Source organism: Labeo rohita, chromosome 23 (assembly GCF_022985175.1).
Source record: "Labeo rohita strain BAU-BD-2019 chromosome 23, IGBB_LRoh.1.0, whole genome shotgun sequence".
Classification (NCBI taxonomy): Eukaryota; Metazoa; Chordata; class Actinopteri; order Cypriniformes; family Cyprinidae; genus Labeo; species Labeo rohita.
The window spans coordinates 59,277-82,894 of record NC_066891.1 but is presented as its reverse complement, the minus strand read 5'-3'; the positions used below and the strand labels follow the sequence as shown (position 1 = coordinate 82,894).

At 34.2% G+C, this 23,618-nt stretch overlaps 1 protein-coding gene across 1 annotated transcript; it reads left to right on the top strand.

Moving 5' to 3' along the window:
* The first annotated feature begins 289 nt into the window (after positions 1–289).
* plod3 (procollagen-lysine, 2-oxoglutarate 5-dioxygenase 3) lies at positions 290–22,758 on the top strand. The gene is made up of 19 exons (XM_051096828.1): positions 290–518; positions 4,291–4,382; positions 4,477–4,613; positions 5,704–5,867; positions 5,962–6,074; positions 7,539–7,602; positions 7,714–7,811; positions 12,314–12,415; positions 12,548–12,679; positions 14,277–14,398; positions 14,538–14,642; positions 16,728–16,853; positions 16,928–17,069; positions 17,166–17,279; positions 17,362–17,433; positions 19,914–20,018; positions 20,352–20,498; positions 22,053–22,178; positions 22,286–22,758. Exons 1-19 carry the CDS (start codon positions 437–439, stop codon positions 22,439–22,441), a joined length of 2,199 nt encoding a protein of 732 aa, XP_050952785.1. The 5' UTR covers positions 290–436; the 3' UTR covers positions 22,442–22,758.
* Positions 22,759–23,618: the final 860 nt, after the last annotated feature.

The following is a 23,618-nucleotide window of genomic DNA, read 5'->3' as shown; positions in this document are numbered from 1 at the left end:
AACAAATCATACAGAAATTCGTTATATTTCTTAATGTTTTGTCAGTGTAAATACTATATATTGGTGCGTAGTATTTACATATATATTTTTAGAAACGTTAAATACACACACCCGTTAAGTTATTCCTAAAACGTGGCACTCCTCCCTCAATCACTCTTTCTGTAGCCCAAAGGGTTGATTTTTAGAAGAATTGCGTTCCATTTGTCTGACTCTGATTGGTCGAACGCTTTCGCGTTCGCTTTCCCCATTGGCCGCTTCCCTGTCCGTCATTTTCTGCTCCGCGGTCACTGGGTGTCCGAGCGGAAGCGAGGCGGTTTCTTCAAGTTGACGGGAAAATTCCTTCCCTGCGTCCGCGAACTTCGGGAGAGTTCTGCGCTGGAGCGAGAGGAAAACAGAACCGAACCCGAGCGAGATCGTGCGGAAACCCACGAGCGCGATGACTGCGGTTCGCGTGATCCTGGCCGTGATTCTGGGCGCCGTTCAGCTCTGCCGAACCGAACCGCGGCCCGGGAAACCCAGTAAGAACCGTTAAATCATTTTCTGTCACTTAACGTTATCGCATTTGAATCTGTCCGGTCGAATTTGAATCTGAGTGTAACTGCGCTTGTGATGATCCGAATCACAATCTCGACGTAAACAAAACAAAACAAAACAAAACAAAACAAAAACCGACTGGAACGTAACAAAAGGTCACCATGGTTCACTATTGTTTTGGTCAAAGTAACGCAATTCAGTTGTAAAATTGTGGTAAATCGATATTAGCTCCTCTGTCATCAAATAAATCAAGCAAAAATGACAAGAAGGCTCTGATACTGTTTGTATAAGTTCTCATATTCATATTTACTGCTGTGATTCAGTAAGATGTACTGTAGTACTTGTGATGTTTGATCCAGAAAATGTGTTTACCAACCCAAAACATTCAAGAAAACCAAAGTAAATCTGTTTAAATGTATTCAAAGTACTGAATTTAAAGAATGAAGAAGGTCCATTAGTTGCTTCTGGATCTCGAGAATGTGCGAGAAGATCTGCAAGACCACGAGAGATCCAGAAGCTTCTACAGAAAAACCTAGGTTTGGGTTTCTTATGGTTTCTCATGGACTTTTTCAAGCATTTTTATCTACTATTAACATACTACAGTTTCACCAGTGAACTGCATCCTGCAGATTTAGATTTCTTTCTTTTGTTCTTTCTTTTTGTTGTTTTAGTGTTTTTGTTTTTAGTTGGTTATCTTTGTCCAACTCACTGAGGTTTTAAGAAAGCGCTATCTTCTGTGGGATCACAATGAGGTTGTGAAAATTTCTATACAAATAAGGGTCATTCTACAGAAATGTCCACTTTTGGTATGGCAAGATGTCTTAAAATTCATTTCTTTTTCTAACATTTAAACTGAGACCACATTACTAGATTACCTTTTTGACTTTATGAATACATATGACAGCTTAATTTCTTTTTTTTTTGTGCAATTATTTAAAGGCCACATGTACAATTTTTTTTGTCACTGGTGTTACCTTCTATGGCAATATTAAAGTTTTTTTATGAAATATTATTTCTCAGTATTTTATTTTTTTCTGCACATGTTGTCAGAGTTAGATGATAGTTTGTCAGTGAGAGTTTTCATGGAAAATGCATTTTACAAAATAGCTGCTGCAAGGTATTAAACCAGATGTTGTCAGTCATGGTATACTCACTAAATTAAGTAGTTAAATCCATTTGTATTCTTTCTATCTATCTATCTATCTATCTATCTATATATATATATATATATATATATATATAATTTTTTTTTTTGTTGTTTTACAGTTCCCTAACAATAAAGTAGGTCACACCAGTGACTTCAACTAAAAGCTTCATATGAAATCATGAGAAAAATTAGAAAAGTTCTGAAAACTGAAAAGAGACAGTGGACTAATCATGGGCCTTTTTTCATAGATATTTAGGAAATAGGAAGAAGGAAGTCAAGTGATGTCATCAGTGTGATTTTTATTTCAAAATAAGCGTTAAATGGTAACACCAGTGACACAACTCCTGGGGGCCACTACTTTTATTAGATATTTTATAATATTTATTCAGTTCCAATTACATCATATATTTGATTGTTATGAATACATTTTTGTATTTTAAATGGTATTTTTGATCCTTAAAATAAAGCATTTTCCCTCTGTACATGGCTGTGGGGGCAAGCGGTTTTGTGGTGCTTGGAATTCTGTATAATTAATATAAAAAAAAAAAATATTGCCGCATTAATGGCTCAAGAAGGTGTAAATAACATTGTCCCATTTTAAAATATAAAGAAATATAAACTCTAAAGTGTTTTTCAAGTGTAATATTTCTGTAAAGGCTAGGGACAGAAAAATGGACGTTTCTCATAAATGATTTTATTAGATTTCTTTAATAAACAAAGCAATTATTCAACATTGGTGTCTTCTATCAGATATCTACCTATATTTGGTCATTTTGAGATGCTTAGCATTGACAGTAAATCCTGTCTGGTTTAACGGAATAACTCTTGTGTTAGTTAAAAAATCAAACAATCATTTCAACATCATAAATACATTTATTTTCAGGTATTCTTTAGGGCATTGTGAACACAAGTAAAGTGGTATTTCACAGTATTTGAAGTTAGTGTAAGTAGTATACATTGCTATTTGTCCCTTTTAATGTTGTTTTTTTTTTTTTCTCAAACCCTTTTGAGGGTAAAAAGTGTTTCTCACACTTCTTTTCAGTGCTGCAACAGGCTAATTACTGAGATGATTAAAAAAAACAACAACCTAACATCCAATTTTACGGAAGATAAGTCTCATTTTTGAGTAAACTTTGAGAATTGGATTTCTCATGTAATTAATATTTTAGTCTTTGACAAGCTACAATAAAGGTTTTCTATTTCTATTATAAAGGTTTTGACAAACTACATGGAAACTAATTTTTGCACAGTCTTTACAAAACACATCGATGTGTCGAAACTTTGCATGCACATTCATGATGCTAAATGAAAAATATCCACCACATTTCTTTTTGGTAATTATTAGTTTAACCAGTATTTTGAGCAGTTTAAAATGTGTGTGGGTCAAACTGACCCCAACAAAAAAGTTGTAAAAAATTTTTGTACAGCATTTCCAAAACACATCTTTGTATTAAAAATTTAAATGCTCATTCATGACCATAAATCAAATATATCCACCAAAGTTCAAGTAGAAATAAATAATTTAACCAGTATTTCAAGCAGTTTGAAAGTCTATTATGGCAAAAACTGACCCCAACACAAAAGCTGTAACAAACATTGTATAGCATTTTCAAAACACATCTATGTTTTAAATGCACATTTGTAACCCTAAATAAAAAAAAAAATCACCAAATTTCATAAAGAAATAAATAGTTTAGCCAGTATGTCAAGCAGTTTGTGAATTAAATCTGGCTCAAGTTGACTCCAATATTAAAGTTGTAACAAAATTTGTACAGCTTTTTCAAAACACATCTATGTGTTGAAACTTTGCATGCACATTCATAAGCCTAAATGAAAAAAAATCACCAAATTTGAGAAAGAAATAAATAGTTTAAGCAGTAATTCAAGCAGTTTGCAAAATGTCTAGTATGGCAAAAACTGACCCCAACACAAAAGTTGTAACAAATGTTGTATAGTATTTTCAAAACGCATGTATGTTTTGAAGTTTTGAATGCACGTTTGTAACCCTAAATAAAAAATATTCACTAAATTTCAAGAAGAAATAAATAGTTTAAGCAGTATTTCAGGCAGTTTGCAAACTGAATGTGGCTAAAGTTGACCCCAACACAGAAGTTGTAACAAAATCTGTACAGCTTTTCCAAAACACATCTATGTGTTGAAACTTTGCATGCACATTCATGAGCCTAAATGGAAAAATATTCACCAAATTTGAGAAAGAAGTAAATAGTCTAACCAGTATTTCAAGCAGTTTGAACGTGTAGTATGACAAAAACTAACCCCAACACAAAAGTTGTAACAAACGTTGTATAGCATTTGCAAAACACATCTAGGTGTTGAAACTTTGCATGCACATTCATGAGCCTAAACGAAAAATATTCACCAAATTTCAAGAAGAAATAAATAGTTTAGCTAGTATTTCAAGCCGTTTGAAATCAAATGTGAGCCAAATTGACCCCAACACAACAGAAGGATTAAAATATATTGATCATACTTCACTGTAGACGTCGAGCTGTTATAAATCCAGTACTCAGAATTACTCGGAGTGAGTGGCTGTGAAGTCAATGATGTTTTCTAATACAATGTGTGGATGTGTGTGTTTGTGTGTTCAGGTGAGCTGTTGGTGATCACCGCCGCTACAGAAGTGACCGATGGCTACCTGAGGTTCATGCGCACCATCCGACAGTTCAACTACACAGTTCAGGTGTCACATCTGCTGTTTGCCATCAAACCTTACGTTTCTGTAGTTAATGTGACATTCATTTCATAAAGTACGCGTTCATATTTGTGCTGTGTAGGTTCTGGGTCTGGGTGAGGAGTGGAAGGGTGGTGACGTGGCTCGGACCGTCGGTGGAGGTCAGAAGGTTCGATGGCTGAAGAAAGAACTAGAGAAACACAAAGACAAACGAAACACTGTCATCATGTTTGTAGACAGGTGAGAACACAATGCCATGACCCGATTTCTCTCTTCTCTCTTTTTTCTTTCTAATAATAGATTCTTTATCAATATGTAACATGATTTCTAAACCCTAGTGAGTATGAGGTTTCGTCGGTGCTAAAAACAGTCGACTGCTTTTGCATGTCAACAATCATTGTGTAACTGTTAAAAAAAAAATTGTATGTTTTAAATAGTATGTTTTTTATGTCATCTTGTTCTGTTGTTTATGAAAGACAACAAAAAGTGTGTTACAGATTATGTTACTAAACATTAAACATGTACATTTGCCCACAAACAACTTCACATTGTGTGTAAAATATCCTTTAACAAAAAACAAAGAATTTAAGCTGAAACACTAAAATAACGAACTGGAACTACATAAAACTTAAAACTGAGCTAAAATGGAAATAAAAAAGCACAAAATGTCTACAAACGAAATTTAAAATCAAAACTAAAAAATATAAAAATGAAAGATACTTATTTAAAACCTGTTGTTTAATTTCCAAGAAAATATTTATTATTCCTGAATAGTTTGTTGAAATACTAAAATAACTAAAACTAAATAAAATAATAAACTATGAACCAAAATAAACTATACAAAAATAATGCCATTCATATTTTGTCATTTATCAGCTAAATGACAAATAAACAGACAGAGCTGTTGTTTATTGTTTTTATTAGAAAAAAAGCTAATCAGTTGAAAAACATTGAAATTAAATAATATCAGAGAATAAAGCAGCGTCTTTTGAAATTTTGCAATCATGGTTTAAAATAATGAAGTTTTTCTACATTCAGTAAAAGAAGATGCTGTTCCTGTAAAATGAATGCATTAATAATGTTTTTTGTTGAAGAGAAACTTCATTATTTCGTGTTCATTCTAAACTCAAGGTTGGTAAAGGAACTGAACAAGACAACATTAATGAAGAACATCAAAATGCGTTAATTTATCTTAACAAGAACACAGTGATTGTAGACTAATGTTTAGTACAAAGCGTTCGACTGTGTTTTAGCACAAATTGAACTTTGTAAGTGAACTTTAAATAGTGTCTCTGTGATCTTGACGTGAATGTTTTGTTTGTTTGTGTAGTTATGATGTGATTTTAGCCAGCGGTCCTGAGGAGCTGCTCAGGAAGTTCTCTCGTTTCTCTCATCGCGTGATTTTCTCCGCCGAGGGCTTCTGCTGGCCGGACCAGAGACTGGCGTCCAAATACCCAGTAGTTCATCATGGCAAACGCTACCTCAACTCTGGAGGTGTGTGTGTGTGTGTGTGTGTGTGTGTGTCAATGCAGTGAAACCCACAGCCATGACGGCTGACGCCTATGTCATTGTTTGTGTGTGTGTGTAGGTTTCATCGGCTACGCTCCGGACATTCATGCCATAGTGCAGCAATGGAAATACAAAGACGACGATGACGACCAGCTGTTCTACACACGCATCTACCTGGATAAAGAGCAGAGGGTGTGTGTTTGTGTTTGTGTGTGTGTTTGTGTGTGTGTGTGTGTGTGTGTGTGTGTGTGTGTTTTGCACAGTTATTAACACACAATGAAGGGCTCAGATCATCTGTGCTGTAACTTGATGCAGCAACAAGCAGGGTTATTATCATCAACTTACACTAATAAAGATGAAATATATTTAAATATTAGGTGCCTTGGCAGCTAACTCAAAGTTAAAGTTGAAGCACTAAAATTACTGAGTAATAAAACTGAATAAAAAACTGAACTAAAACTAAAAGATATATAAAACCTAAAAAGTTAAACTTACACAGTAATACAAAAAAATATATTATAAAACACCAAATGACTAAAAATGAAACCAAAATTATAATAAAACTGAAAATATAAAAATTAGAAATAATGAAATAAACAAATAACCCAAAAACTAAAGCAGTTGACAAGAGCAAAATTACATAAGCATTTTCTTTGAAAAAAAACTGAACTAAAACTAAAAGATAAATAAAATCTAAAAAAGATGAATTAAACTTACACAGTAATATTTAAAAAAAAATCATAAAAAAGACAGAAATACAAAAAATGTAACCAAAATTGAAATAAAACACTTCCCAAAGTTAGGATAACCTTCCAGCTTGTCTTAGAACAACATGCCTGTCATCTTAATATCTTAAAAAAATATTGAACTAAGTATTTCAAAACTTTAAAATGTAGGTTATTAACATGTAAAAATTAAATCTGAGAAAAAATAAAATAAACAAATAACCCTAAATGGTAATATCAAAAAAGCCCAAAGACTAAAGCAGTTGACAAGAGCATAAAAATGACTAAAAACGGAACTAAAATTAAAATAAAAACTAAATTGCAAAATGTCCATTTGTATATAAACCACCAATTAACATTTTATTCATTACTACAATCCGTGTCATTAATGAATTAACAAATAGTTAATTAAATGGATGTTATTTCAAATCATCATAAAACACTTCTCAAAGTTTGTACAGCATTTTCAAAACACATCTGTGTTTTGAAATTTTGAATTCACATTTGTAACCCTAAATGAAAAATATTCACCAATATGTTATAAATGTCCAGTACTCAGAATTATTTGAAATGAGAAGCTGTAAAGTTGAAGCACTAACATTACAGGGATTGAATAAACTATAAGATAAAACCAAACAAAGATGAGTTAAACTTACACGTTAATATTTAAAATAAATAAATAAATAAAAAACACAAAATTACCCAAAATTAAACCAAAATTAAAATAAAAGATCCAAAAGGTAGCTTGAACAACAAGCGTATCATCTTAAAATCGTAAAAAAAATATTGTATTACAAAACTTTAAAATGTAGCTTATGAACATCTACAAATTTATCATTTATCGAGATTTTCATGAAACTGGCTGGTATTATGGTGTCATTTCAACAGCTGTGTCTTGCTGTTCGTGCTAAATACATTTTCTCTTTTCCAGAGGAAGTTCAACATCACACTGGACCACAAATCCCACATTTTTCAGAATCTCAATGGAGCCATAGGTACACGCACACACACACACACGCACATATTTCTGTGTCGTTTGCTCTAGTGCTGCTGTAATTATGCTCGTGGTCATTTGATTTTTGTCGGATGCTTGTGTGTTTTTCCAGAGGAAGTGGTCCTGAAGTTTGAGAAATCCAGAGTTAGAGCTCGGAACGTGGCGTATGACACACTTCCTGTCGTTATCCATGGCAATGGACCGACTAAGGTACACGCAAACATTCTGCACAATAATCGCTCTGTTACCGCTGCGCCTTTATTTAATGTACAGACGTAATGTAATGTAAAATGTAATGATCAAAAGTGCCAGTAAAGACATAATGTCACAATAGGTCTTCTGTTTCAAATAAATTTATTTTTTTTTCATCTGTGAATCCTGAAAAATAAAATGTATGACGGTTTCCACAAAAATATTGTGCAGCACAACTGTTTTCAGCATTGGTAATAACAAGAAATGTTTCTTAAGCAGGAAATAAGCATAATGCTGTATCTAAATAATATTCATAAAAATTACATGGAGAGGAATAACAAACTCCAAAATCTGTGGTTTTGAATCTGCATGATCTTTCGTTTCTTTAGTGTATTTACATTTAAATTTTAATATTAATAATAACTGTAATTTTTTTAGATACAATATATAAAAATAAAAATATGGAATATCTGGAATATATATATAAGGAAATATATAAAAAATAAATTACAAACTAAAAATCTAATTCTGAAAATTTTTATCAAGATATTTGAGCTTAATTTAAAAAAAAAAAGTGTAAAAAAATATTAATATTTTATGGCACTTTTCATTTGTCAAATTATTTAATTGTCCAGACATTGTTTTTTTTTTTTTTACACAATTATTTAATTTTTGGATGTGAAAATATTTTTAAATATATAAAACATTATGTGTAAGTCAACTTTTAACTGGAGAGTTTGGGGCGGGACTAACTAAAAATATTTGTGTTTCCAGACTTTTGCCTCCATTTAGTTTTTTATAATTAAGAATTAATGAAAATAAATATTGTAGAAATGAGGTTTCATGGGACCTGTTTAGTGATTCTTTAGTGATTGTCAAAGTACTATATGTATAAATTATATAAGCATTTTGGGTTTCTTTCACTTTATTCTTAGCACCGTATTACACAGCCTCAAGGACCTTTGCAAAAGTAAAAAATATACAGACTTTTATATGCGGACAAGAAACCATTAAACTTAGCATACGGGATAATGCACTCTAATCCACCAGTTGTGCCATCAGCCCGTTTTGCTGTGTGGTTTCTTGGCCGCCACAAACTATGTATTAAAAAGACCAAAGGTCTTGAAATATAGCATACTGCCCTAATGAAAGACACATTTTAGACACTTTTTTACAGTACCAGTCTTTTTTTTTTATAGACTCTTGAACTTGGCTAGTTTTATGCCATCAGCCCATTTCGTGTTATGATTTCCACAGAGGATATGTTAAATTGGACATTTAATTTGATCATATTAGAGGTACTACATTAAGAAAAGCCAAATTTTGAGCAAATAGATCAAAATGTCATTTTGACGGACAGGGTCGTAAAAATTCTGTCATAATCTATTATTACCCGCCATTGTAATTTTCATATTTTAATTAGAATAACACATTTAATTGCTTTTATTTTTTGTTTACATTTTCATTTTTAATCATTTTCAATTCAATTCAATTCAAATTTATTTGTATAGCGCTTTTCACGATACATATCGTTGCAAAGCAGCTTTACACCAAATTGACATTTTTACTATATATGTAGTAGTAGCTTGATGTACATATGGTAGAGATGTGTGGTAAAGATCAATTAATGACGTAATCAAACAGACAAAGAACACTATAAATTTGTAGCAGAATTTGGTAGTGCTGTATGTTTTCAGGGTTGGCATCAGGGTTGGCATCATCTGAAGTCCTCTGAAGGGTTGGCATCATCTTTTCTTAAGTGTTCTGGATCCACACTGGAGCTTGTGAATTCCTAGTTACCATGGGATGTCAATCCCATGGCAAAAACAGAGAACAAATAGGAACATAATTAGCGTAGCTGCTGTTCAAACTAAGAAAAGGAAGGTTTGTTAAACCAGAGCTAAAAGATTAAAATGAACATTTGATCAGATATAGCTGCAGAAAAAGTTTATGAGATGCATTATTTGAATGCTTGGCTAAAAAGATGTGTCTTTAATCTAGATTTAAACAGAGAGAGTGTGTCTGAACCCCGAACGTTATCAGGAAGGCTGTTCCAGAGTTTGGGTGCCAAATGTGAAAAAGCTCTACCTCCTTTAGTGGACTTTGCTATCCTAGGTACTACCAACAGTCCAGAGTTTTGTGACCTTAGGGAGCGTGATGGATTGTAGCGTGGTAGAAGACTAGTTAGGTACGCAGGAGCTAAACCGTTAAGTGCCTTATAGGTAAGAAGTGCTATTTTGTAGCTGATGCGGAACCTAATAGGCAGCCAGTGCAGAGACTTTAAAATTGGGGTAATATGATCATATTTTCTTGACCTGGTAAGGACTCTAGCAGCTGCATTTTGGACTATCTGTAGCTTGTTTATTGAAGATGCAGGACAACCACCTAATAGTGCATTACAATAGTCCAGTCTAGAGCTCATGAATGCGTGAACTAGCTTTTCTGCATCAGAAACAGGTCACATGTTTCGCAGCTTGGCAATGTTTCTAAGATGGAAGAATGCTGTTTTTGTAACATGAGAAATATGATTTTCAAAAGACAAGTTGCTGTCTAATATAACACCCAGGCTTTTGACTGTAGTGGAAGTAACAGTACATCCGTCTAGTTGTAAATTGTAAGTCAAAAGATTCTGTGTATTGTTTTTAGGTCCAATAAGTAATATCTCTGTCTTATCTGAATTTAATAGCAGAAAATTGTTGGTCATCCAATCTTTTACATTTTTAACACACTCTGTTAACTTCGATAATTCAGAAGTGTCATCTGGTCTTGTTGAGATATATAGTTGAGTATCATCAGCATAACAATGGAAACTAGTCCCGTGTTTTCTAATAATATTACCAAGGGGCAGCATGTATATTGAAAATAGTAGAGGACCTAGAACAGATCCTTGTGGCACTCCATACTTTACTGGTGATAACTGAGATGACTCCCCATTTAAATAAACAAAGTGGTAGCGATCAGACAGGTAGGATCTAAACCATTTTAAAGCCTGCCCTTGGATACCTGCATAATTTTGTAGTCGATCTATTAGTATGTCATGATCTATAGTGTCAAACGCAGCACTAAGATCAAGTAAAACTAGCAGTGAGATGCAGCCTTGGTCTGACGCAAGAAGCAAGTCATTAGTGATTTTAACAAGTGCAGTTTCTGTGCTGTGATGGGGCCTGAAGCCTGACTGAAATTCTTCATAGATATTATTTTTTTGCAAGAATGAGCACAGTTGAGCACATATAACTTTCTCTAAAATTTTAGACATAAATGGAAGATTAGAAATGGGTCTATAATTTGCCAGTTCACTAGGGTCTAGCTGTGGTTTCTTAATAAGAGGCTTAATAACCGCCAGCTTGAATGGTTTAGGGACGTGACCTAAAGATAACGATGAGTTGATAATATTGAGAAGCGGTTCTTCTGCCACAGGTAACAATTCTTTTAGTAATTTAGTGGGTACGGGATCTAATAGGCATGTTGTTGGTTTAGACACAGTGATGAGTTTATTTAACTCTTCCTGTCCTATAGCGGTAAAGTACTGCAGTTTTTCTTTGGGTGCGACGAAAGAAGTTGACATATTAGATGCAGTATAATCTACATTGGTTATTGTATTTCTGATGTTATCTATTTTATCAGTGAAGAAATTCATAAAGTCATTGCTATTAAACTGTAAAGGAATATTTAGCTCAGGTGGCGTCTGGTTATTTGTTAATCTAGCCACTGTGCTAAATAAAAACCTTGGATTGTTTTGGTTATTTTCTATGAGTTCGCGGAAATGCTCAGCCCTGGCAGCTTTTAAAGCCTGTCTGTATCTGGACATACAGTTTTTCTATGCAATTCTAAAAACTTCCAAGTTAGTTTTTCTCCATTTGCGCTCAAGATCATTCACCTACAGGGTGACAGCGCAGTGTTTAAAAACAACAAAATAGGCTAGGGCTGGGTAAACAAAAATCGATTTTAATGAACCAATATCGATTCTTAAATCACAATCGATATCTTGGTCTATGCTGGTTTCAGTCGATTATTGGACAGTACATAGTGCGTCTTCCTTCCAGTAAATAGCAATGGGCTAGGCTTTGTGTTACTTTTGATATAAAACAAAGTCTCAGATTTCAAATTCTTTCAAGCATGCAAAAAATTGCAGTGTGCACATATTTTATCGAGGGCACAAAAACGTTTATTGTGTGCATGTAGAAGTTGATTTATTTATTATTTTAGGGACTTGTCACTTTGAGAAAATCAACGAAAAACCCCTGAGAAAATAAAAATATTTACAGATGACTGTACTATATAGCAAATATAAAGCTGAAAATAATGCTCTGTGAACCAGTTATCTTAAATATGGTCTGACAATCTACTGAGAGGTTTGGAAATTTGAGTCTGGAAAAGTATGGAAAGTTGAAATGGAAAATGTGTAGGAACCCTGTTAACTGCTTTTCTGACCAATGACTGTTCAGGAAACCTGTTTGTGAAGAATCATTATTCGTGTGGTTCATTAATAACATACTAACCATTTCTTGTTGTGCGTGTAGCTCCAGCTGAATTATCTGGGTAACTACGTGCCGACGGCGTGGACGTACGAACACGGATGTGGAATCTGTGACGATGATTTGCTGGATCTGAGCGATCTATCTGTGAGTGTCCGACACAAACACAAACACAATCACAACATAGTCAACATGAATCTGTCAAATCTGAGCTGTGTGCTTTAGGAGGATTTGATTGCATCCTGTATTGTTTGTGTGCGCTTGTGTGTATTTGTGTAGGAGGAGGAGATGCCGCTGGTGCACGTCGCTGTGTTCATTGAGCAGCCGACGCCGTTTCTGGAAGAATTTCTGGAGAGACTCGCAACTTTGAACTACCCGCACGCACGCATACGACTCTTCATACACAACAACGTACGTACACGATGACAGCAGTGGATATTTTAAACTGTTAAATTATTATATGTTGTTTTTATACAAAAGAATGTAAGTACACACTAAAGATTGACCAGTATTGATTTCTTTATAAGCAATATTGATACAGATAATTTGCATGTTTATGTGCCAGGTAACATATATGCAAAACCGATATGTGACCCTGGATGACAAAACCAGTCTTAAGTATCATGGGTATATTTGTAGCAATAGCCAAAAATACATTGTATGGGTGAAAATCAAAATGATTGATTTTTTTTTTTTTTTTTTCTTTTATGCCAAAAAAGCATAAGAAGTAAAAATCATGTTTCACAAAGATATTTATTAAGTTTCCTACCGTAAAAATATCAAAACTTAACTTAATTTTTGATTACTAATATGCGTTGCTCAGAACTTCATTTGGACAACTTTAAAGGTGATTTTTCTCAATATTTATTGTTACATTTTAATTATTAATTGTTACATTGTAAAGAATTTGTAAAGTTAAAATAGATTACATTTGATGGTTACAAATTGTATGAACCTTTAGAAACGGAAACAAAAAAACAGAATTTAGGAAAAAGTAAAATAAAATTAGAGGTGGAAAAACAGACCATAGGACCTTATTATTGCTACATTTTAATTAAATTGTAAACAGTTGTATAAATTCAGTTCATGGTTAAAAAGCAATAAACCTTTAAAACCAGAAACTTTGAATTTAAATTGAAAACACAGAAATTGGAATTTAGGGCAAAAACAGATTTCGTAGGGCCTTATTATTGTTACATTTCAATAACTTATTTCTAGTTAAAATTAGGGCTGTCAGTCGATTAAAATTTTAATATGAAGATCATGTTCCAAGAAGATAGTTTGTAAATTGTAAATTTCCTACCATAAATGTATCAAAACTTAATTTTTGATTAGTAATATGCATTGCTAAGAACTTCATTTGGACAACTTTAAAGGTGATTTTTCTCAATATTTTGATTTGTTTGCACCCTCAGATTCCAGATGTTCAAATAGTTGTATCTCAGACCACAAATATTGTCCTAACAAACCATACATCAGTGGAAAGCTTATTTATTCAGCTTTCAGTGGAAAAAAATGAACCCTTATGACTGATTTTGTGGTCCAGGGTCACATATTTGTTTATTTTTGTTTTACTTCTGTTTTTGACACCGTTATAATAACATCACTGAACTGAACAAACCGTTTTATTTATAACCCTTGTTGTCAGTTTCTCTTTCATCTACAATTTAGTCATTTTAGAAAACAACAAAGTTAAAAAAAAAAAAAGTTTTTAAAGCTAGAAAGTTGGTATTTTTTCATGTTAAAATATTAAAATACTACATATTACAACAGTGAAAACATTGCATATTTTAATATAATTTATTTGTGGACCCAATATTACTAAACGGATATCTAATAATTGAAAAATGCTAAAATCGGATCGATCACTATCACACACACTCTCATTTGGCCCTTCATATGTGACGTGTGTAAGTTTCATGCTATCTGAGGTACATGTCCACACATGTGCTGGTGAAACACGGGATTCACATGTTCAGACGCGCACTAACCTTGTGTTGGCGTGCAGGTTGTGTATCACGAGCAGCACGTCGAGCGCTTCTGGACGCGTCATCGCTCGCTCTTCACTGGGGCGAGAATTGTTGGACCTGAGGAGAACCTCAAACAAGACCAGGCCAGAAATATGGCAGTGTAAGAACACACACACACCCTTGTGTTTGAGATGAACCGCCCTGATAATTGAGTGTGTGTGTTGAGTGAGCAGATCTTTCCCAGATTTCATTCAATGTGTGATTTTTTTTTTTTTTTTTTTTTTTTTTTTTTGTTTCAGGGAGGCATGTAAGAAGGATGTCTCCTGCGATTATTTCTTCAGCATCGACTCCGATGTTGCTCTGACCAATCCAGATGTTTTGCGGATCCTTATCGAGGAGAACAAGTGAGTGAACATGAGCAGACGTGCCACTCTGAGTCGTCTAATTCAACACAATCATGCAGAGTGATGTGGTTTTCTCAGTGATGACTTGGTTAAAAATGTTCATCAAATAAAAAACAGTAAAAGTAAAAAGTGTTTTACTACAAACTGCCAAAATAAGTTGAAAAAAATTAATGACACAAATGTATTGTGTTTCACAAAATAAAATATAATAGTTAATTTAGAAATTAAAACATTGATGTTTTAATTTATAAAAACATTGTATAAGAAAAACTCAGTGCCGCACTTTGACAAAAATTAAGTTCAGTTATTTATTGTAAAGGAATTTTTAGATTTCTGTATGTTTAGATTTTGAAAAAGCTCTTAAATTAAGGTTTTATGAATTCGTTTGATTTACCACCGTTTTTGTATGATGTATTAAATAATAATCCAGAAAATACTTTTTCATTTTATAGGACCCTTTTAATGCTACATTTTAATAAATCGTTGCATTGTAAAAAGTTGAAATAGATTATATTTGGTGGTTAAAATTGTATGAACCTTTAAAAACAGAAACAAAAAATCAAATGGAAAACACAGAATTTAAGAATATATTTGAGGTGGGAAAACAGATCGTAGGGCATTATAATTGCTACCTTTAATTTTTATTTATTTATTTATTTTTTTTTGGGCTATTTTATTAAATTGTAGTGTAAGTGTAATTTATGAGACTTGTATTTTAAATCCAATTTTTCTTTGTAAAAGGCAAAAAGTTGACCGTACTGATTTCAGTGTTAAAGGAGAAGTCCACTTCCAGAACAACAATTTACAGATAATGTACTCACCCCCTTGTCATCCAGGATGTTTATGTCTTTCTGTCTTCAGTTGTAAAGAAATTATGTTTTTTGAGAAAAGTATTTCAGGATTTTTCTTCATATAATGGAGTTCAATTGGTGCCCCGATTTTGAACTTCCAAAATGTAGTTTAAATGCAGCTTCAAAGGCTCTAAATGATCCCGGCCGAGGAAGAAGGGTCTTATCTAGCGAAACAATCAGTCATTTCTTTCGAAAAATAAAAATTAGTATACTTTTTAAGCACAAAAGCTTGTGTAGCACAGGCTCTGGGATGCACATCCACGGGTCGTTTTTGAATGATTTGTTCATTTTGAATGAATCTTTAATGTGACTCAGAAAGAACAAGTCGTCTCGGGGAGTGATTCGTTCAGTCACGCATGCTCAACGTCCTGTTAGGATCTGTACTGGAGTTCACCTGTTTCGAGTCTTCAGGTTTCTCGAGTCGTTCGTTCATCTTATGGGGCTGTCACGTGATGCTGATTTTGCTAAAATTAATGAAATGACTCGAAAAAAGATCCGTTCATTTTGCTGAACGAGACTCAAAGGTCAGAGTCGGTAAAATGATCTGAACTTCCCATCACTATGTCGAAAAACTTCATCTTATTTTCTCCTGCAACTTCAGACATCGTTGTACCGTTTTGTTTGTAAACAGCGTTTGACTTGCACTTTCTTAGTCTTTGCGCGTTCGCTTTGTAAACACTGGGTCTGTAGTTCTGTGTGACCTTTCAGTGTTTTTCAATAGTACATGGACGCGCATCCCAGAGCCTGTGCTACACCAGCTTTTGTGCTTAAAAAGTAAACAAATTTTTATTTTACGAAAAAAAAAAAAAAAATGACAGATCGTTTGGCTAGATGAGACCCTTCTTCCTCGGCTGGGATCGTTTAGAGCCTTTGAAGCCGCATTTAAACTACATTTTGGATTTTGTTCAAAATCGGGGGCACAATCGAAGTCCATTATATAAAGAAAAATCCTGAAATGTTTTCCTCAAAAACCACAATTTCTTTATGACTGAACACAGAAAGACATGAACATCTTGGATGACAAGGGGGTCAGTAAATTATTTGTGAATTGTTGTTCTGGAAGTGGACTTCTCCTTTAAGAGGAAAATGGTTTTCAAGGCTCTAATTTTGATTTCAGGAGTCAAACTGGATTCAGTCAGGAGTATGTTGTTTTTTTTATGTCTTTGATGTTATTTTATCATTAACATGGCTGTAAACCTAGACAAACATTATTCTTCACCTCTGCTGTTGACAGGGCTGTGATCGCGCCCATGCTGTCTCGACACGGGAAGCTTTGGTCGAACTTCTGGGGCGCTTTGAGTCCGGAGGGGTTTTATTCTCGCTCTGAGGATTACATCGACATCGTCCAGAGCAAGAGAGTGTGAGTCTCTTTCACTGTGTATGTGTGTTTCCAGTGTGTTGTTCTGTGTCCTGACGTCTCCTCCTGTCTTCCAGCGGCTTGTGGAACGTTCCCTACATCACTCAGGTCTACCTGATCCGCGGAGAGACTCTGCGGACGCGTCTGGCCGCCGTTTCGCTCTACCAGCAGGAGGGCTTGGATGCAGACATGAGCTTCTGCAAGAGCGTCCGTGATCAGGTGAGGGTGCATGAGAAATCACTTCTGTTTCTGCGTTGGATTCACTGATTTATGCAGTGAAAAACACGGGTGGAATTTTTGTGTTTCGTCCTGCAGGGCATCTTCATGTTCGTGTCCAACAGGGATGAGTTCGGCCGTCTGGTCTCGTCCACGAACTACAACATCAGTCGTCTTCATCCGGACATGTGGCAGATATTCGACAACCCAATAGTAAGAGATTCACACATGGAACACACATGTGCAGAGACGCACACGTGAGTGTGAGACTAACCCTGTGTTTGTGTGTGTTTAGGACTGGAGAGAGAAATATGTCCATGAGAATTATTCCAAGATTTTTGATGACAATGCGAACGTCGTTGAGCAGGTGAGATTAAACCTCTGATGTGACGCTTTGTGCTCTTTAAACCATTTAAAGCCACTGTATCATATTTGATTTTTGAAATAAGGCTGTAAATGATTAAAACTTCTCTGTTAAACCTGTTTCACACTCAATCTACTCCATGTTTTCTGTCGTCTTTATCAAGTCAAAGCTCTTTTAGTGTAATTGTACAAATGTCCACCTTCAGCTGATTCTTCATGTTTCTTTTTGCTGTCAAATTTTGATTTTTATCAAGTAAACGTCAGAATAATTGTAGTTATATTTCCGGTTAAACACTTACTGGACTGAGGCAGCTTGGCTTTACTTGATTCTCCATGAGTCATTTTTTAGAAAAATTTGTGAGTCTCAAATCTGATCGTTGGGATCTTTTGAGGAACGTTTGTTTCCAAAAACTTTACTTTCACTGTTCCTCAGTGGAGGAATGATCTTCACAAGCCGTTGGGAAAATCAAATGAACAAATAGGAAATGTATTTGTTCATCTCTCAATCATCATTGAATGCATTGCATTATATGTTTGGATCATTTCAATCTCATCTTACTAACACATATTATTGGAGATATAGAGTGAACACTGATAGCAGCACAAAGCCAGTCTTAAGTAGCAGTAGCTAAAAATACATTGTATGGGTCAGAATGATCAATTTTTCTTTTATGCCAAGAATTATTAGGATATTAAGTAAATCCTAATAATTTTGTAAATGTCCTACCGTAAATATATCAAAACTTCATTTTTGATTAGTAATATGCATTGCTAAGAACTTCATTTGGACAACTTTAAAGGTGAAGTCCAATTCCAGAACAAAAATTACAAATAATGTTCTCACCCCCTTGTCATCCATGATGTTCATGTCTTTCTTTCTTCATTAAGAAATTATGTTGTTGAGGAAAACATTTCAGCATTTTTCTCCATATAATGGACTGATATGGGGCCCCAAGATTGAACTTCCAAAATGCAGTTTAAATGCAGCTTCAAACGATCACAAATGTGGTTGTAAACGATCCCAGCCGAGGAAGAAGGGTCTTATCTAGCGAAACGATCGATTATTTTCATAATAATAAAACAATTTCTATAGTTTTTAATGTCAAACGCTCGTCTTGTCTTACTCTGCCTGAACTCTGTTTTTGTTCCGGTTCATGACAGTTAGTGTATGTGGAAAAACTCCCATCTCATGTTCTCCCTCAACTTCAAAATCGTCCTATATCACTGTTTTACCTTTTTTGTTAAGGGTGTTTGATCTTCTTTGCATGTTCACTTTGCAAACACTGTGTCTGTTCTTCTGCAGCGATGTAGGATGATTTTGAAATGATTTTTGAAGTTGAGGGAGAAAATACGATTGGAGTTTTTCGACATACACTAACTGTCTTGAGTCAGAATACACAAGCGTTTAAGATTATAAAGTATTTAAATTGTATTTTTTATTTTTTTAATGAAAATAACCAATTGTTTCGCTAGATAAGACCCTTCTTCCTCGGCTGGGATCATTTACAACCGCATTTGGGATCACTTGAAGCTGCATTTAAACTGTATTTTGAAAGTTAAAAATCGGGGCACCATATCAGTCCATTATATGGAGAAAAATGCTGAAATGTTTTCCTTAAAAAACATAATTTCTTTACGACTGAAGAAAGAAAGACATGAACATCTTGGATGACGAAGGGGTGAGTACATTATATGTACATTTTTGTTCTGGAAGTGGATGATTTTTCAAAGCATTTTGATTGATTTATTTATTTTTTGCACCCTCAGATTCCAGATTTTCAAACATTCCAAAGATTGTCTATCATAACAAAGCTTATTTGTTCAGCTTTCAGATAGATACAGATTTCAATCTCAAAATATTGACCCTTATGACTGGTTTTGTGGTCCAGGGTCACATTTAGATCAATTTACATTAGTATCTGCTGTACTTTAATAAAGATTGCAGTGATTTACATTATAAATCAGAAATATCAGCATCTGCTCCAAATTGCATATTTTTGAGTCTCAGAATAAAATGTACCTCTTTTACTCCATATTCTCATTATATCAACTGAGCTATAATACTTAATTTTCTTAATTTTTATAACACTTAATTTTCAGCGATATCGTTGACTTGATTGCACAGATACTGTTTGAACTGAGCTGGATGATGACATCACTGAATCAATGTTGAACTGCCTTTAACTGAAAATGGAGTGTTTACTGTTGCCCTTTTGCATTATTGACACTGTTTTCCTATTTAATACTGTAAAGCTGCTTTGACACAATATGTTTTGTTAGAAGCGCTATATAAATAAAGGTGACTTGACTATAAAAAGCCTAATGATCAAATATGATACAAACATAAAACACATATGCTAACTTTGCTTTAGATTGTCTTTTATTTTTTGAAGGATTAATAAATTGTTGTATTTGAAAATATTAGTTTTTTTCATTAGTCTATTTCATATACTTTCATTAACTGTAATTTTGTGTGTGTTTCAGCCCTGTCCAGACGTCTACTGGTTCCCAGCATTCTCTGACAGAATGTGTGATGAGCTTGTTGAGACCATGGAGGATTTCGGCGAATGGTCTGGAGGAAGACACAGGGTCTGTGTGTGTGTGTGTGTGTGTGTGTGTGTGTACTTGTTTTTGCTACATTGTGGGGACCAAATGTCCCCACAAGGATAGTAAGACCTGAAATTTTTGACACTGTAGGGACTGGCCTGCGGTCTGAAAGTGTAACGATGCAAACATGTTTTCTGTGAGGGCTAGGTTTAGGGTTAGGATTGGGTTAGGGGATACACAATATCATTTGGTCAGTATAAAATCTATAGAAGTCTGTGGAAAGTCCCCACAATTCACAAAAACAAACATGTGTGTGTGCATGTGTGTTTGTGTGTGAGTAAAGCAGCAGCTCATGTGTGTGTGTTTCTCTCTCAGGATGAACGGTTAGCTGGAGGTTATGAGAACGTTCCGACAGTCGATATTCACATGAATCAGATCCAGTATGAGAAAGAGTGGCTGAAGTTCCTCAAAGACTACATCGTTCCTGTGACGGAGAAACTCTACCCAGGATACTATCCGAAGGTGAGACGCACAGACCATTAACACTCGGCTATATGACATTTCAGTGTAAATTTACACCACCGTTTAACACTTTGGAATAGTTATGATTTTTTGGTGTTACTAAAAGACGTCTCTTCTGCTCACCAAAGCTGCGTTTATTTGATCAAAATACAGTTAAAATTGTGAAATATTATTGCAGTTTAAAATAGCTGTTTTCTATGTGAATATCTGTTAAACTTTAATTTATTTCTGAATTTTCAGCATCATTACTCCAGTCTTCAGTGTCACATGATCCTTCAGAAATCATTCTAATATGCTGATTTGCTGCTCAACAAACATTTCTGATCATTATCAATGAATGTGTATATATCAAAATATGTGTTTCTGAAAACACTTATGTTACAAAAAATGTCTATTTCAAATAAATGCTGTTCTTTTGAACTTTCATTTCATCAATTGCTGAAAAAATGTAAGACTTTCCCACACAAATATTGTGCAGCACAACTGTTTTCAACATTGCTAATAATCATAAATGTTTGTTGAGCAGCAAATCAGCGTATTAGAATGATTTCTGAAGGATCATGTGACACTGAAGACTGGGGTAATGATGCTGAAAATTCAGCTGCACATCACAGAAATAAATTACAGTTTAACACATATTCACATAGAAAACAGCTGTTTTAAATTCTAATAATATTTCACAATTTTTACTGTATTTTGATCAAATAAACAGAAGAGGCTTTTCACTAACATTAAATCCTATTAACCCATTTAATTAAAAAAAAGTTTTTCATTTATAAAGTTTTAAAAACCTTACTAACTGACGTTTTAGTGCACATCCTGCAAATATGAAAAAAGGGTTTAAATTAAATATGTGCAGTTTCACATGATTAGTGCCAATTTTCACATAACCAGAGCAGTGTATTTCCTGTTTGTACCTTGAGAAGATGATGATTGCATCAAAGCTCCAAAATGAAAGGCTAGTAAAGTGTTAACATAAAGATTTTTGGTGCACATTAGACATTTAAGGTGTCTAGTATCAATATATGAATTCACATATTTAGTTTTGTTGGGTGTGGTCATAGAATGAGTAAACGGTGACGGTGGGAGAACAGTGAACTTTATTTATACAATATAAATCCAATTGCAGTTGTTAGTGAAAATTACATAAAATGTTGCAATGTCAAAACTAAAAACAATGTTACACTAAATTAAAAATTCAAATGTTACAAAACATTTACAATATTGATGTTGTAATACTGACAGCACTAATATAAAAATTCAATGTTATATTTTACAAAAAAGTATCAATTTGGAAATACGTTTGGTCTATAATCTCAATGTTTCTATCAATGTTGTATAAGGGTTTTTTATGCATAATAGTAACCCAAAATGTGATCAAAGAGTAAAATAGCTGGGCTAAGATATATAACACCATAAACGACCATACAAAAACAATTTTTCATACACTTTTCCAAAAAAAAAAATTTAAAAAAATAATTATTGATTATTTCAATATTTGGATATTTTCAATACCTGAGCAGCACAAACGTGTGTGTGTGTGTGTGTGTACAGGCTCAGGCTGTGATGAATTTTGTAGTTCGTTATCGTCCTGATGAGCAGCCGTCACTCCGTCCACATCACGATTCCTCCACGTTCACCATCAACATCGCGCTCAACAGAAAAAACATTGATTATGAGGTAAATAGACTGTCTTTGTCTTTGTTGTGTGTTTATTTAGTGTCTCTACCCATGAACACATAATACACCTGTGTGTGTGTGTGTGTGTGTGTGTGTGTGTGTATCAGGGTGGAGGCTGTCGGTTTCTGCGTTACGACTGTAAGGTTGAGTCTCCCAGGAAGGGCTGGTCGTTCATGCATCCGGGCCGTTTGACGCACTATCACGAGGGGCTTCCCGTCACACAAGGAACACGATACATCATGGTGTCATTTGTTGACCCTTGAACTCTGTCTCTGTCTGTGTGTGTGTTTGTGTGTGTGTGTATTTGTTTGTTTGTTTCTCTGTAAATTAACAAATGAGATGTTACATATGAACGTCACAGACGTCCTGAGGTCAGACATTCACTCCTTCAACACAAATCAACTTTAAAGCTTGATGAAAAGAGTATTTTTACTTGATTTTAATAGAATAATCGAATCACAGATGTTTTTTTAAAAGAGCATTAGTGCTGAATTAGCTTTTGTACTCAAGCTTTGTACAAACCGCTTTAAATTATTTGTTGCCTTTTGAAAATAAAGCTTGGAAACAAAAGCTCTTATTCTGTCTCTCATCTTATTATGAAATGTGAACTTTTCCCTCCTATTTAGGTAAACAGTGCAGCTGATCCAAGGTAAGAAAATTCACCCAGAAATCCTCATGAAATGAATGATTGCGTGTTAACCTTCACCTGAGATTTGAAGCCAAATTACAGGAGGATGACAGCATCATTGTTATTTTTACGCAGAGATTGGTAGCTCTATTAGTAAAATCTGCTGACTTAAAAAAAAAATACTTGAATTATTAAAAGACAATGTATCTATGAAATAAGTGTTTAATTTTGTCAATAAGCACATATCTTTTCAAGCTAAATTAACACTGCTTATGTAGCTCCAGGCCTTTTTAGTGCTGGTTTAAACATTACAATGATCATGGTAACTTTAAAATATTTATTACTATATATACTGATAAATGTAAGTTTGACTTCAATGGTATGAGATGACTGGATGATTTCAACTGATTCCTACTGAACTTTCAGCAACTGAATTGCAGCTCAAACTATTTCAAATAGTGAATTAAGCTGCAAACTCCATCATAATGCACAATGTTTCCATCTAACATGTATTTTGAGCTGCAGCTCGTCATATTAATGCAGTGTTTCACTAGTTAGCAGTAAACCGGTTACCACACCTCAATATGGAGCAGATTTGTGTTGGATGTTATATTTGGAAAGGAAATGTTTTAGTTTTAAATCTTACTTTATTCGCATATTGTAGTTCAAGTCATAAAACTAGCAAGGTAAGCCAGTAGTAGTGCTGACGATGTCGTGTAAACATGACTGAAGACGCGGAAAGCAGAGCAACAGACGAACCGAATCAACTGAGTGAGTCATTTACGCTGGAACCGCTCCGATTGAGTCAAACT